Source organism: Trichechus manatus, unplaced genomic scaffold, assembly GCF_000243295.1.
Source record: "Trichechus manatus latirostris isolate Lorelei unplaced genomic scaffold, TriManLat1.0 scaffold00123, whole genome shotgun sequence".
Lineage (NCBI taxonomy): Eukaryota > Metazoa > Chordata > Mammalia > Sirenia > Trichechidae > Trichechus > Trichechus manatus.
The window spans coordinates 2,716,084-2,733,462 of record NW_004444059.1 but is presented as its reverse complement, the minus strand read 5'-3'; the positions used below and the strand labels follow the sequence as shown (position 1 = coordinate 2,733,462).

General features: G+C 34.3%; 1 protein-coding gene across 3 annotated transcripts in view; it reads left to right on the top strand.

Annotated features, from left to right (window-relative positions):
• Positions 1-17,379, top strand: part of ARID2 (AT-rich interaction domain 2) — a 218,639-nt gene that overhangs the window by 163,209 nt on the left and 38,051 nt on the right. For 2 of the 3 annotated variants that reach the window (XM_004384559.3, XM_023738839.1), the window contains one exon: positions 9,300-9,448. In XM_004384559.3, the coding sequence (XP_004384616.1) occupies positions 9,300-9,448 (149 nt within the window). Of the gene's footprint in view, positions 1-9,299; positions 9,449-11,506; positions 11,572-17,379 lie in introns of all 3 variants that reach the window. The other variant, XM_023738838.1, reaches the window with a different exon arrangement.

Genomic DNA, 17,379 nt, shown 5'->3' with positions numbered 1-17,379 from the left:
ACTATTTTGTCCTTTTAGAGTCCTTTATAATTCTATTAGTTACATTAAAAATAAAACCCAACCCATTGCCGTTGAGTCGATTCCAACTCACAGTGACCCTAAACGATAGGGTAGAACTCCCCCATAGGGAGGGTTTCCAAGGAGCACCTGGTAGATTTGAACTGCCAACTTTTTGGTTAGCAGCTGTAGATCTTAACCACTACGCCACCAGGGTTTTCATTATTATGGCATTGTTTCATCAACCCTCAGTTTTTGTGTTCTTAATTTCTCAGTGTGGTTATGTTCAGTATTGATACCTCTGTAACAGAGATTAAATAATAATATGTGCTAAGATTAGGACCTGTGCTAGGGACTTTGTACTAAAGCATTTTCTCATTTAATCTTCACAACAACCCTGTTAAGTAGAAGTTGTTATACCTGTTTTAGAGATAAAGATTCAAGGTGCTAAATATCTCGCCCAGTGTCGTTAATTAATGTGAGGTAACGCCAGAATTGAAATCTATGTCTGTCTAAAACCAAAACTCATGCTCTTGACCCACTAACATTTTCTCCTATACTATTCTAAAAGATTTTTCTATAAAGTTTTAGAAAGTCTTTTTGTATACAACGTATTATTTGACCTATTATGTATTGGATGTAAGTACTTCTAAAAGATAATTTTAGGACATTAATGTGACAACTCTTTATTTAGCACATTGGATGTGTATGCATATAATCAAACCATAAAATGAATACATTTTATTCATATTCTGAAAAATCTGCACTAAACTTCTGTATATTTTCCCTAAGAATGTAGTTTACTTAAAATACCTACATTGTTATTTTATAATATTAGTATTTGGTTGACAGGTAGAAATTTAAAATTTTACAAGGAAAAAGAGATAGCATGCATGATATCTCTGAAAATGAGAATCAAAACACCAGGATTCTCATGTATAGCACTTAGCACAGTGTCTGGTGCGTAGTTAAGCACTCCGTAAATGTAAAAATAAATAAATTTTGCTTTCCATTTCTTGCCCTATTTTGTTCCAACTTCCTTATCCCCAGACCCAATGCTCTCTTCTCTGGAACTCATTTTCCTCATCTTTAAAGTGGTAGTTTCTGAAGTCTCTGTCAGCTCTGAAATGTTATAATTTTGATAACACCTAGGTAAAATGACTCCTTGATTTAAAAAAAAAAAGCAAAATTAGAAGAGTTTTAAAAAATTCCGTTCCACACATACTTTAATTGATTGCAGAGGGCTTTTTTTTTCCCCACATTTAACATCTCTGAAATTAGGATACATCTTGAAATTGCTTAGAGCTGCATAAAATGAGCAGCTTACTTTTGATAAAATAGTGTATTCTTTTCACTTCCACAGCAATATATAAAATAAGTACTTAAATTTGATGGAAATATGATATATTCTTATCACTTCTATTGCAACATATAATAAGAAACATCTCTGTAGTTCCTGCTATATAAAGTTTAAAACAGAAAATGTAATTATTTTTCTTGAGCTTTAAAAGTGACTTACTTGTTTCCCTTTTTTGGTATTTCAATAATTCATTCCATTACACAAACATTTATCACCTACTTCATACCAGGTATTGTACTAGGCTCTAGGGATATGAAGATTTATAAGTCAATCCTTGACCTATTGGAAGAAACTCTAGGTCAAGTAGGGGTGACAGACACATAAGTAATTATAGTATAATAAACATAAATATACAATACAGCATGTACATATATGTATATTAACAGGCACATCTTAGTTTTTTAGTGCTATTGTAATAGAAATACCATAACTGGGTGATTTTAAAGTACAGAAATTATTTTCTCACAATGTAGGAGGCTAGAAGTCCAAATTCAGGCCACTGACTGGCTCTAGGGGAAGGTTCTCTCTGTAGGCTCTGTGGGAAGATCTCTTTCAGTTTCTGTAGACCTGGCATTCCTTGGCAATCTCCATGTGGCATGTAACTTCCCCTCCTTTTGTGCCTAATCTGCTCTTTTTATATCTCAAAAGTGAGTAGGTTTAAGATACACCCTACACTGATACGGCCTCAATAACATAGCAAAGAAAACTCTTTTCCCAATCAAGATTAAATCCAGAGGTATAGAGGTTAGGATTCCAATGCATATTTTGAGAGGAGGCAATTCAGTCCATAACAGTGTGTATAAATAAACACACACATTCTGCTTATTGTTAGTACCCCTCACTAGAATGTAAATTTCATCAGAGCAAGAATGTTTTTCTGTCTTGTCCACTATTATACTCCCAGCACCTAAAACAATGCCACGTGTTCAGTAAATAGATGTTGAATCCATGAATGAATGGATGAACAAATAAATGTATGTCAAAGATTTTAGTTACCTTTACATTAACACTTTATGACTTGAAGTTTTGTTTCATTTCTCTATAATGGCATAAGCCCAGTTTTTTTATGAGTCACCTGTACATATGTATTATTTATACATAAAGGATACCACAAAAAGTAAACAAGTAACCAATATTCCTTCATGGCAAAAAGCCAAGTATCGCATACATATTTTCTACTGAAGAGATATGAACGTTCTTATGGATATTTAAGAGCTAGTGGTGCAGATATAAAGAGCCCTGGTGGCACAGTTTTTAAGCACTTGGCTGCTAACCAAAAGGTCAGTGGTTCAACCCCCCCAGCCGCTCTGTGGGAGAAAGATGTGTCAGTCTGCTTCCGTAAAGATTTACAGCCTTAGAAATGCTATGGGGCAGTTCTCCTCTGTCCTATAGGGTTGCTATGAATTGGAATTGTACAATGGCAGTAGGTTTGATTTGGTATGAGTGCAGATATGTTTTGCCCTCATATATAAGATGAATGTGCCAAGACGAATGTACCTGTAAGGGCTAGGGGTTTGGAACAGACACAAAAGATCAACTGTTTAAGATGGCATCATCAATTTCTTTTGAAGGATAGGCTGTTGGGCCTTTTTAAGAGCCTAATTGCAAACCACTTCCATTGTTGGCGAGATTCTTTAAATTTCTTCACATACTCTTTTGAGTCCCCGGGTGGTGCATATGGTTAATAGGCTCAACTGCTGGCTGAAAGGTTGGAAATTTGAGTCCACCCAGAGGCATCTCAGAAGAATGGCCTGGCAGTCTCCTTCTGAAAAATAAGACATTGAAAACCCTTTGGAGCACAGTTCTACTCTCACACACGTGAGGTCGCCATGAGTTGGAGTAGACTCAGTGGTAGCTGGTAATAAGTGGTATATTTTAATTTTAAAAAGCTGCATTGTATACCTTGGTTTAACACCATTTTATTCACTATTTTCAGTGATAAAGGTATAGATGAAATAGAGGATTTTAAATGTGATTTTTCAGCCAAACCTTGTTATTTCCACCATTCCAAGGGGTCTAGAGATGTTAAGGAGGCACCTGGATCCCAAGAAGGGACTTCCAGACTTGCAGAATGCTCAGGGCTGGAAAAACAGCAGGGTAATGTCCCCGCTGAGAAAGGCCAACAAGTAATCCTTATACCTTAGTACCATTATCATTTCCTTTTTTTTTCTTCTCAGTTTTGTTCCCTCACCCCCATTAATCAGCTGTATTATTTTCATCACAGAAAAAATTAGCAACAAAAAAAGGAGAAATACATATGAAAATAGATGATGTAATCATAGATTTTGTATTTAAGTAATATTTACCTGGGTAGTTTATATAAATAGAAAATAATTTTACTTACTTCAAAGAAAATTTCTTTATTTGTAGCTACTTGTTTTCAACTTATTATTTGCAAGTTAAAGTGCAACATATAGGATACTTAGTTTCCTGATGCTCTACCCTCTTCTGCTTTTCGTGAATTGATATCTGCTGGTGGTATAAAACTAGTTTGGCATATAAAAGACAAATGACTAAAAATTGAAAAAAAATTATAAATACTTCCCTGAAGACTTTTTTTCAGAATGGTGTAAAGCATATCTTGAACATACCTGTATCTGTTAATCCCATGATCTGGTGACATGTCAGATTCTTCTGTATACAAATATTTAAGGATGTCTCTATTTAAGATATTTTATATATATCCCTTGTCAGTTCCCCGTCTTCTTCCCATGAACCGTTCCTTATACCATGTTGAGTAACATTTTTTAATATTGGTCCCTTCCTTTAATAAAGAGCTTGAGAAAGTCAGTCAGGCGTCAGAAAGCAGATCTGTAGCCTCAAGGGGGCAGCATTCAGTCATAACCACACAAAATCATTTTAGCAAGAGTAATAAGAATAATTTTTCAATTTTTTTTCCAAAAGCACTGCTACTCAAATTTGTATACCTCTAATACATTGTAAAAACTAAAAAAATGCGTTACTACTAAAAATTGCATTTTTGTTTACATTTCAAGACAGGCATTGGTAAGTATTGATTTTCTAGATTTACACTTAATAAAAGGGAAAAAATGATAGTTTAAGAAACTGAGGAAATATTAGAGCTAAAAGAACCTTAGATATTATGTTGTCCAAAACTTTCATTTTTAAGAGTTGAAGCGATTTGTCCACACTCACAAAGATCTCTTTTCCACCGATTTCTTTTTTACTACTATCTTAATTCTGTTTTCTAAAGATCTGTATATTTAGAATTAGTGTAATCTCTTTTACGTCACATTTAGAGTAAATCTAATCCTTGCTCCTTACAAATGATTGAAAATATCTCTCCATATTTATCTCTTCTTTAGAATAGATTTTCCCAGTTCCTTGAATTCATCCTTATGTGTCATGGTGTCTGGTTTATTCATCATTTTTATTAACCCTCTCCTCAATTATAGTTCCATTTTATAAGTGGCTTTCAAAATGTGTAGATAGAATTGAACACAGTATTTCATTATCACTTAGTAAACGACTTATTTTTAGGATAATAGATTCTGAGTTTACAGCTTTTCTAACTCAGATTGAATGTTTAAATTTTAGTTTTAGTTTAAGGTTTTTTAAAGTTCAATATTAATAAGAATTTAAGAGCACCAAATCCCAAGTTTTATATCAGAAATTATTCTCAGTATTTGCTAGAATTTTCAGCCATGATCTACTCTTGATAGATGATAAGGGAAAGCAAGATTATAATCTTTTGTTTTAACAAAAAGAGTAATATCTTTGCCAGAAATCTAAACTGGTGTATAGATTAATATTTTTAGTTAATGTTACATGATAAAATCACAGGATTGTATCACATTGTTTGTGTAATTTTACATTTCTGGCCATTCACTATTGGATTGTACCTTTTCTACTTTGATAAAAAAGTATAATATAAACAATTAGCTCTTCCTCAGTGGAGTAGGGCAGTAATACAGAATGGTATTCCTCAAGAGCTGACCATTCTAAAAAACATGACTTTGAAACATACTTTTACATTTACATTTGAGTGTAACTAGGGCTAATTTTATGGGAATTCACGGTAAATAATAATGTTAAGAAAAAGTAAGCTTCTACATCCCAAAAGAAGTCCTTTTTTGTGTTCTCATACAAAAAAATGTAATTCTTAAAATGCAGTTTATTTGGTACTTTGATAAACATGCAGTACAGTACAAATAACCTATTTGAAAATTAGTTTGGGGGAAAGAAATGATAATAGTTTTAGGCTTCCTTCTACATTAAAAAATTAACTCCTGTGGTCAGAGAAAGCATTTGCTATGTTTTGTAAGCACTTTTAAGTTACTTTGTGTGTGTCTTTGGTATATTTAGCTCTATTTAATTTTTTTTTCAAATTTTATTGTGGAAATTTCAGACGTAGACAAAAGTAGAGTCAATAATATAAACCACATGTACCCATCACCTAGCTTCAAATATTTTCACCATTTTGTCTTTCTAGTTTCATCTATTGCCCTCTACTGTTTTTTTTCCCTACAACATTTAAAGCAATTTCCAAATATTCCTTCATTTCCCCAGTAAATACTTCAGTATATATCTTTTTACTAGTTAAGGATGATCTATATTCTTTCTGTCTATCTGTCTTAGTCATCTAGTGCTGCTGTAACAGACATACCACAAGTGGATGGCTTTAACAAAGAGAAGTTTATTCCCTCACAGTCCAGTAGGCTACAAGTCCAAATTCATGGCTTCAGCTCCGGGGGAGTGCTTTCTCCTTTGGCTCTGGAGGAAGGTCCATGTCATTAATCTTTCCTTCATCTGGGAGCTTCTCTCCGCAGGAACCTCAGGTCCAAAGAACGCGCTCTGCTCCTGGCACTGTTTTCTTGGTGATGTGAGGTTCCCATGTGTCTGCTCGCTTCTCTCTTTTATATCTCAGAAGAGATTGGCTTAAGACTCTAATCTAATCTTGTAGATCTCATCAGTATAACTGCTGCTAATCCGTTTATTAGATCATAGTGACTGAATTTACAACACATAAGGAAATCACATCAGATCACAAAATGGTACACAACCACACAGTACAGGGAATTATGACCTAGCCAAGTTGACAGATATTTTGGGGGGCACACAGTTCAATCTATGAAACTCCAATCCTTGACACTATCTGTAATACCAAATCACACCTAACAAAAGTAATTTTTTAGTATTAGCTGATACCTAGTTCATGTTCAGTTACCTTAAATATTTTTAAGAAACTTTTTGAATTAGGATTCAAAAAACTTTTACACATTGCATTTAGTTTGTGTGCCTTTTATTGATTCTTAATTTAACAGCTTGGATTAACTTCAGTCATCCTTGCCACATCCTTCGTTAGTGTTTGGGGTTAAAATATTCTTTGATTCCTTTTATTACATTTTCTCTGTGACATCAATAAGAGTTCCACAGTGAAAAAAAATACAGCAAATAGGATAAAGGATTGTTAACACTTGTAAAATAAAAATAAGCTTTATTTACACATATCTGACAGAATAGTAAATACCTAATTTAAATAGTGTAAGGAACCAGAAGGTTCGTTCTGAGGGAATTTGATACCTCTGACAAATTTACTCTTTAATTACAATTCTGGAATATTTGTAACTTGCCTGTCTTTAGTATTCCTACTTAGTTGGAACTGATCCCCTTGGATGGTCCCAGTTATTAAAATTTCCTGGATTTTTAATGTAATACTTACATTTCAAGGAATTGATTTGACTAATGTTTTTGACAAATACACTAATTGTATCTTCCTTCCTCTTTGACCCTTTTTCTCCGTCTGCTTCCTCACCATCAGAATTTTTTTGTGTGTGCTTTAAATGAAAGTTTACAGTTCAAATTAGTTTCTCATACAAAAAATTTATGCACACATTGTTACGTGACCCTAGTTGGTCTCCCTATACTGTGACAATGCACTTCTCCTTTCCATCCTGGATTTCCCATGTCCATTCAACCAGCTCCTGTCCCTTTTTGCCTTCTCATCTCGCCTCCAGCCAGTAGCTGCCCATTTTGTATCGTGTCTGCTTGAGCTAAGGAGCACTCTATTCACGACTGTCATTTTATGTGTTATGGTCCAGTCTAACCTATGTCTGAATAGTTGGCGTCGGGAATGGTTTCAGCTCTGGGCTAACAGAGTCCAGGGGCCATGTCTTCTGGGATCCTTCCAGTCTCAGTCAGACCATTAAGTCTGGTCTTTTTACTAGAATTTGAGTTCTGTACCCCACTTTTCTCCTGGTCCATCAGGGACTCTGTATGGTGTTCCCTGTCAGGGCGATCACTGGTGGTAGCCAGGCACCATCTAGTTCTTCTGGTCTCAGGCTGATGGAATCTCTTCACCATCAGAATTTTTAATGACAGGTGAAAGATTGTCAAATCTATGTTTCCAACATTAATTTCTACTGATGGACGTTTTTAGTTGATCATTCTGTGTCACTGTCACCAAATCGAACTGATCATCTTTCCTTTAAAATAGGATTTCCCTTCTGGACTTCTTTATTTGCATAATAATAATAGTAGTAATGGTTGCCATTTATTGAGAATCTAGAGATAGGCTCTTTATGTATAGTTTCTGTAGTCTTCCCACCATCCTCACAAGTTAGATTTTATTAATGACGTTTTGTAGCTGAGGAAACAGGATCAGAGAGGTTAAGGAGGTTACCCAAGATACATAGCTAGTTAAAAGGCAGATTAAAAATTTGAGTTCTTATCTTTCAAGCTAGATGGCCTTCATCCTATGCTGTGACACCTGTATTGCCCTAAAATGTTAGCTTTTCATGTATGTATGCATTTTCTCATTGACAGTTTTATAAAATGTGAAGGGCAGGAACCCAACTTTAGTCATATCCTGGAGGTAGTTTTTTTTCCCCAGAGCTTAGAACTTAAGATTTCTTATGACTTCATATTTCTGATGAGAATTTTTTCTTTCAGCACTTTATTCTCTTTCTTTTTTCATTTATATGCTATAGCCTTATTTTTTCGTGTTTTATCTGGTTGTCTTAAAAATTATTATGACTTTTTATCTGAGGTTTTCAGCAATTGTTAAGATTTTTACCAACTATTCCCAGTATTAACCTTATAAATGAATAAGTGTAATTTATTGCCTTTAAACAATGCTTGAAAATGGTGTGCTACAATTTCTATAAGAAATTCAGTATTATTTTTTGCCTTTGTGGTATGTCATGAATGAAATCTGAGTTAAGGCTTCAAAGAAAACATGTTGCCTAAAATTGTTTTAAAAGCTACATTTTAATTATTTACCTATGTGTGTTGCAGAGAGAAGGGGATGGAATATAGAAAGAAAAAAATAGCTTATATTTAAAAGATTTATGCCTGCTATTAGAATCCTTTTAGGAGCATTATCAAAACCTATAATTGAGCAACTTTAAAGACTAAAGTCATAGTTTACTGCCAATTTGTTAATATTTACAACATTATACATGTGTAGGTGTATCATTTTTAACTATCATCTGAAATTTTCTTTGCTTTTTTCCATATATTATGTATTTTATATTCCTTGAAAAAATCTAAAAGGAAGTACTATGCAAAGAAATAGTGATTTGTAGTTGATTTGTTCTTGTGAAGACTGTATCAGTGGGCACATTCATAGTATATTCTTCATTTGATCTATAATTGTGTTGTTCCTACCTAATTTTAATAATATCAAAAAAATCTCAATTTTAAGTAATTTATATTTTATAATGGTAGTGGCACTGTTATCTTGCCTCTGTGTTCCCATATTAAAAGAAGAATCAGACATACTAAATATCTTTGTAGAAATGGTTATCTTTTTAAGGAATTTTTAAAGATAATCATGTTAGCTTAAATAATATACATTTTTACAAAATGTAAATTATACATATTAGAAATCATACCTATTAATGTAATCAAATTATAAGACTATAAAATAAAAATGTTTTTCAGTGTCATTTCACAAACTGTACATTATACTTTTTCACAGAACACTCCTGTGACACCGTCACCAGCTGTGCAAGCGCAGGGCCAGCCTAACAGTTCTCAGCCTTCTTCATTCTGTGGATCCAGTCAACATGGAGATCCAATGAGAAAACCTGGGCAAAACTTCATGTGTCTGTGGCAGTCTTGTAAAAAGTAAATGGCAGTTTTATTATATATACATAAATGTTATCTTTATTTTGGAATGCTTTTATATTTAGATTTCTGTCATCCATAGTTTTATGAAAAATTTCATATTAAGCCAGTGACTTTTAGAAAATAGTTTATGTTAAGAGTGATAGTTATGTAGATCCAGCGGCACTTAAACTAAGAAATTTATATGAATGGTAGCAAGCTTCATTGCCTCATAAGTGGGTTATTAGGGAATGTGTTACAGCAGTAGCTTTTAGTATAAGGAAATCAGTTAAGGATTTGATTGTGTATTTGACTATGAAAAAAAGATAGGTTTTAACATTTTTAAAGTGACTTGAATTTAGTGGTAGCTAGAAAAATTTAAATTTCTATGCAGTAGAAGGTTAGAGGTAACTGTCTGTTAGGAAGAAAATGACTTGTCCTAAATAAGAGTGTGGAGAGATACTCTGTGAAAATTATTTTTTAAGGCATATCGTCACACACTTTAGTAACTAAGATAAGTAACGAGTAGAACTGTACTTAAACAAGGCTTTCTTTGAGTAGAAGGGAAACTTGAGAATAATCTTGGTTAAAATAAAAATCTTAGTTCCTTTAACAGTTCTTAGCCAAGACTCTCTGCTTGAGTCACTCTTTAGAGTCTAGGGCTAAAACACCTGTCTGAATATTCATAATACCCTTCATTTCTTAGATGTCAAGCTTTCCATTTCACTCTTCCTAACTAAATGATAGCAAAAATTACCACATCTTTTAATGATATGTTATAGACATTGTATTCACTGTAAACTTTATATACAGATTTGTTGAAGGGTTGTGGCTATCCATGTAGCTTAGGGATTATTAATATATGCAAGATTTCCATAGGACAGTGTTTATCAAACTTTAAATTTTAAACCAGTAATGGAGTCACGAAATCATTCTATTGGGTCTTGACCAGTGGGTTTTGTGTTTTGGTTTTTCTTTTCAATGAAAAAAGAATAAAATATATCTAGTAAGGGTAAGTATTATTTCCAGTTATATATATGTATGTGTGTACTGGATCATAATCTAAAATCTATTTGTCAAAATTTTTTTTTTAAATAGTGCTTTAGGTTGTCTCTGATTATTTCCTTCATTTATTTAATTTGACTGTCTTTTTTTACGTATTTTTTTTTTAGTGTATTTTATCAATTTAAACGTTTTTTCACTGATGTCAGGTCTACTGTTGCCATTTATTTTGAGTTTATTGTTTTTTGCAATAGCAAATAGTACCTGGTAAAGTAGAAGTAGTCTACTAAATTTGTTTCTTGACTAAAAAGTTTGAGGATAGCAGTTTTAGGGTGAAGTGTTTAGAGTACTTTAAGAAAAACATTTACTAAAAGAGTTACCGGACCTAAATGTGCAGCATAGTTTTCCATCTTGCTAGTAGGATCAGTATTAATAAAATTTGATGTTGTATCTTCCTTTTGTAAATCTCTTCTGAGTAATACAGACTCAACAAGACTTCTTGGAGCTTGTTACTTTTTAAGCCATAGTTTTTAGATATTGCCTTGCTAATAAGTTCCATTTGATTCTGCAAATATTTATTGTGCATCCTCTAAGGAGGTTGTATGTTCTAGGTGCTAGAAATACAAAGATACCTCCCAGCCCTTAGGGAAGCAGATGCAAAAAGTAAATAAATTACAGTAGAAGTAACTGCTGTATGAAAATAGTTCCATAGTGCTGTTGGGAGCACAGTGGACAGTTTGTGTAACTCTGAGGGTTAGAAAAGTTTCATTACAGATGTTATATTTAAATTGGGTCTTGAAAAGTAGGAATTGATCGTGCAAAAATGATTCAAGTCAGAATAGCAAGTGCAAACTCAGGGAATTATAGAAGGGGCTAGTATGCCCTGGCAACTGTGAGAAGTTTAGGATACCAAGAGCATAAGCAACTGAAGAGAATAATGACCTTTATTATTTATATTAAGTTTCAATTCCAAGTGGAAAAATAAATGTCATAGCCATTGTCCACAAAGTGATTAAGTTATTTCTTTAATGTGAAATAAAAAAAATATTAACCAAAGACCTTCTTTGTTTCCATCAGATTTGAAGCTAAAATCATTTCCTTCACTGATACTGTAAAATGCTTAGTATTTAAAGTTGAAATAGGTATGTGCTCTTTTCGTGGAACTAAAAGTGACTTGGAACTTGTTTTTTGTTCTGTGATAAGACAATGCTTCACATAGTAGTTTTGTATTTATAAATCTTCTTTCATATATGTAATATAGTTTTATATACCTTGAGCTTCTCACTCTTACATCACCGTAAATCAGTAATTGCTTTTTTTTAATCTACAAGCGTGTATCTCTTAAAAATAGGGACATAAAGATAACCACCATACCACCATCACACTCCTGCATAAAAATGAACACTAATTCTTTTGATATTTTATTTCTTCAAATATTCAGTCATTGTTTTCATTTCTCTACTTGTCTTTTTATTTGAATTTAGATCCAAGGTTCAAACATTGTTTCTGGCTAATGTCTTTTAAGTCTCTTTTAAAAATCTGTTGATTCCCCCTGCATCTCTCTTTTTAAATTTTTTCCTTGCAGTTTTTTGTTGACAAAACCAGGTCACTTGTCCTGTGCAGCATCACAGTCTGGATTCTGCTGATACTGTTTAGCATGTTCCTTTGGCCCTGTATTTCCTAAATTGATAGTTAAGTCCAGATACATGATCAAATTCAGGTCTGACTTTATAAAACTACTTTAGACATGTGTGTGTACTTCTATTAGGAGATATATAATATCTAGCCTCTCATTTTGTGATGTTAACAGCCATTGATGGTCATTGCCTAGATCCACTATTTTGTTAAGGGTTATAAAATGTAAAAGTCCCTCATAATTGACTGTTTAGTTTCCCTGAGGAGTTGTTAGTTTGCAGAGGAAAGTCTGGATGGATGCTTATTTCTCTTAACACTTTTCAAAATAATTCTCCAAAGGTAACCATGAAGTTTGTTTGTTTTTTGGGTTTTTTTTAGTATCATGAACTAACAGTTTGAACATATTTGAGGTATTTCTATTCATTGCAGTATTATATCCTTCTTGATGTTCAAAGTGTCCCATCTTTGGCCAGTGAAAACCTATTCAGGTTGACTCCCAAGTCCTTTTACTGTGATCCTTATAGTCTTTGGTAGCTTCCTTGCTTTTGTTTTGACAAGATATTCCAAGCTTATCGTACACATTTTCAGCCTTACACTTGGTATCAATTATTTCTCCAAGGACCCTTGGTTTCTTTTCATTGGAAGTGGTATTTAGTTGGGAAACCAGGAGTGCCCATTGCTTTTAAGTTGTTCATTGTTTCTAGGCCTTTTTGGAGGACAGACTCGAAAAACTATCTTTTTTGGAAGAGGGGGTGTTGTAAAGAAAAACACATCATTGGTTCATACTGATACTTTGAATTCAAATTCAGTAATACAGAGTCTTACAAGGAGCCTGTTGGCACAGACGGTTAAGCGCTCAGCTGCTAACCAAAAGATTGGCGGTTCAAATCCACCCGTTGGCTCTGCAGGGGAAAGAACTAGTGACCTGCTTCCATAAAGATTACAGCCTAGAAAACCCTATGGGGCAGTTCTACTATATGAGTCATACTCTGTGAGTCCAAATCAACTCGATGGCACCTAGCAACAACTACGGAGTCTTTACTTCATCAATTTCACATTTATATCTTCTTTCTCCCATGCCAAAAATCCCATTTCTCAGTAATATTGATATAATTATTCATATGCTTTATCCCATATGCAAAAGTTTCAAAATAATCCCAGCCGTACCTCCAACAGTATGATTACTGAAAACAGTTTAAGAGTTTTCTGCTTTTCATTTGGCTTTTAAGGTATTTCCTGTTAAGGGCTGTATAGTCACAAATTACTGTGCTCTGAATTCGCTTAGAATAGTTACTCTTTGGTTATATCATCAACTAGATACACATTAAAGGTTCATTTGTTTCATTTTACTTTATCTTTTAAGATATTGCTCTTTTTATAGGAAATGTTTACAAAGTTCCAAAGTTTGACTCTACAAAACACAAGGTATAGTCAAAGAAATTTAGCTTCTATCACCGTCTATTCCTTTCCTCTCTCTGTAATAACCCTTTTTATTTTTACTTTTTAAAATACAGTCATGTGCCACATAATGTCTGTTCTGACAACATCCAACTGTATATACTGCCGTGGTACCATAAGGTTATACTCTTTACTTTATTCCCTACAGAACAATGAATAATAAGAGATCTGGAATTCTAATCTTTGTTCTGTCATGAGTGTGTTGCATGACAAAGTAGCTCCCTGGGTCTCATTTGTCTTCACAAGGAAGGAGTTGGGCTCCAAGATTGCCAATGTCCTTTAAGGCTCCAAAGTCAAAACCAAAGCTCATGCATGACTCAAGACCCACTCACCCCAGGTCAGTGGGCTCCCTGGTATGGGTTTGGTTCATAAGGACATGAGGCAGCTGGCTGACTAACCTCAGTCCCCGCCTCCCGGGTCGCCACCCCTGAGCCTGCGCACACCCCTCCCACCGACCACAGATCACACAGACAGGTGGGGGTGGGGGGTGGCTTCCTGGAGCAGAGGAAAGGCCGCAGGCATGTCTTGGGGCACAGGAATCCAGGGCTTTAGCATGGAGAGAAGGAGCGGCAACTACACTAGCGCCATTCACACAACGTCCAAATCGTATAACATCCTGTTTCACATTGGACATTAAGCGACACATGACTGTATAAGCAAATTGTATATATATTTATATTTGTATTCTCTACTTTCTTAAATAAAGGAAGGCATATTGTGGTAGGCTGAATAATGACCCCGAAAGATGTCCATATCCTAATCTCGTAACCTGTGAATATTACTGTGATCCTTAATTTTATGTGTCAGTTTGGCTAGGCTATGGGTTCCCAGTGGTTTGACCAAATACTAGTTGTTGTTCCACAGTGTAATCTAATGCAGTGTAATGTAATGAATCACCTTCCATAATGTAATCAATCAGTTATTTGAAAAGGGAATTACCTTAGAGTGTGTTCTGCTTTCAGACTATAAATAGATATTTTGGCAAAATTTGCTCTCTCCATTCTGCCTGGCCTATGGGTCTTGGGACACAAGCCTGCAGAAGTCTCCAGCCTGCTGCCTGACCAACAGATTTTGGATTTGCCATATCTGCACAATCTCATGAGGCAGCAGAAGTCTCCAACCTGTCTCCTGACCTACAGAGTTTGGACTTGGCCAGCCACCACAATCGCCTGAGCTAATCCCTTCAAGTAAATCTTTATCTCTGTCTCTAGATATGCATATATCTCACTCGTTCTGTTTCTCTAGAGAACTGTGAGTAAAACAGTTATCTTATGTGGCAAAAGGGATTTTGCAAATGTCTTGAGATGGAGAGATGATCGTGGATTATGTGAGAGGACCTGATATAACCACAGGGTTCCTTATAAGAGGCAGATAGGAGATCAGAGAGATAGAAGGCAATATGATGATGAAAGCAGGGAGAAACTTGAAGATGCTACACTGCTGGCTTTGAACATGGAAGAAGAGGCCATGAGCCAAGAAATGAAGCTCTAAAAGCTGGAAAAGGCAAGGAAATAGATCCTCCTTGAGAGAGTGTGACCCTAAATCAAGCAACACCTTGATTTTAGCCCAATGATACACGTTTCATGTTTCTGATTTCCAGAACTGTTAAGAGAATGAATTTATTCTGTTTTAAGTCACTAAATCTGTGCTAATTTATTACAACAGCAATAGAAAACTAATAACACATGCTATACACACTTTTCCCTACCTTGCTTTTTTTAATTTAAAAATGTTATTTCCTAGATAGCACTCCAAAATAGTAGTATAGAGATACTCCTCATTCCTTTTTATACCTTCATGGTAGTCCATTGTGTAGATAGTATATCTTTGAAATAGATCCTTAGGAGTGGAATTGATTAATCAAAGGATAAGTATGTATATATAATCTTGCTACATACCCTCAGTTTTCTCCATAACAGTTCACTTTTTTATATTCTCATCAACAATTGCATGGAAGTGCCTATTTGCCCACAGCCATGCAACTATAGTGTGTTATCAAACATTTGGATTTTTGCCAGACTACTGGGTGAGAAATGATATTTCAGTGACCTTTTAATTTGTATTTCTTTCTCTGTGAACTGTTCATATATCTATCCATTGTTCTATAGAGTTGTTTGCTTTTTTCCTTTTTTCTTTTAAGAAGCTCTTTATATATTGCAAGAGAAAGATGTGGCAGTCTGCTTGATTTACAGCCTTGGAAACCCTATGGGGTTGCTATGAGTCAGAATCCACTCAGTGGTAGTGGGTGTGGTTTTTGGTTTTATATATTGCTTTTTATGTATTAGGTATATTAACATTTTGTTTGCTGTAGTATAACTTGCAGAGATTTTTCCCAGTTTATCATTTGCCTTTTGGTTTGGTTTTATCATGGATAAGGTGTTTTTGTTTTAATTAATTTTGTGTCATCAGGGTCATTAGTCTTTTCTTTTATTGCTTCCAGATTCTGGATCTTAGTTAGGAAAGTTTTCTCATGCCCAAGTTACAGAAGAATCTGCCTATCTTTTCTTCTAGAACTTAGGAGTTTTTATATTGTACATTTAAATGTCTAATTGATTTGGAAATTTTCCCTGTATCAGTAATCTAATCTTAAAGAAAATGAAGATGAATCAGTGACTATTGCTTTAATTTGTCACAATAACGATTCATATTTTTCTCGTACTATAAATGTTTTTTTCCTCGAAAAGCAGGTATTAGGACCTTTTCATCTAATTTCATCAAATGCTGACTCAAGATTATGAGCAAAAGTGATTCCACAACATTTTCATATTGTAATTGTTTTTCTGATTGTAAAATAATACTTACCCTTCTTAAAAAAGTTCTGAAAATATTCCCACACTGTTGTTGTTAATTTGGTGTGTATCTTTCCAAACTTATTTTATTCGTGTACAACAATAGTGTATATGTTTATTTTAAACCCAAAGCAAGCTGTATATACTGTTCTAGAACTTGTTTCATTAATATATCTGTGACTAATTCTACTAATTACTAGTCTACTAATAGTTTAGTAGATCTACTAATTCTTTGTATGTCTTACTAGGAATTCCTTTTTATAGATATGATTACTTTTGTATGTATTTTTTTGAAATATTAAGAAATGAAAATTTTTTCTTAAAGTTTCATTTCATGTGCAATACCAAAATTAGTGAGATCATACAATATTTGTCCTTTTGTGATTGACCTACTTCACTCAGCATAACATTTTCAAGATTCATCTATGTTGTAGCATGTATCAGTACTTCATTTCTCTTTATAACTGAGTAATATTCCGTTGTATATATATACCACATTTTGTTTATCAGTTCATCTGTTGATAAACATTTGAGTTGTGTCTACCTTTTGACTACTGTAAATAGTGTGCAGTGAACAATGGTGTATATGTGTCTGTTTGCATCACCGTTTTCAGCTCTCTTGGGTATATACCTAATAGTGGAATTGGTGGGTCATATGATAGTTCTATGTTTAACTTTTTGAGGAACCACCAAACCGTTTTCCACAACAGCTGAACCATTTTGCATTCCCAAAAGCAGTGGATTTCTCCATATTCTTGCCAACACTTCTTATTTTCCGTTTTTCTGATCTTAGCGATCCTAGTGGGGGCGAAGTGATACCTCATTGTGGTTTTGATTTGCTTCTCTCTAATGGCTAATGTCACATGTGTCCATCAGTTTGTCATACTATAGTGGCTTACATGTTGCTGTGATGCTGGAAGCTGTGCCACCGATATTTCAAATACTAGCAGGGTCTCCCATGGTGGACAGGTTTCAGCAGAGCATCCAGACTAAGACAGGCTGAGAAGGAGAACCTGGCAATCTACTTCTGAAAAAATTGGCCAGTGAAACCTTATGAATAGCAGCACA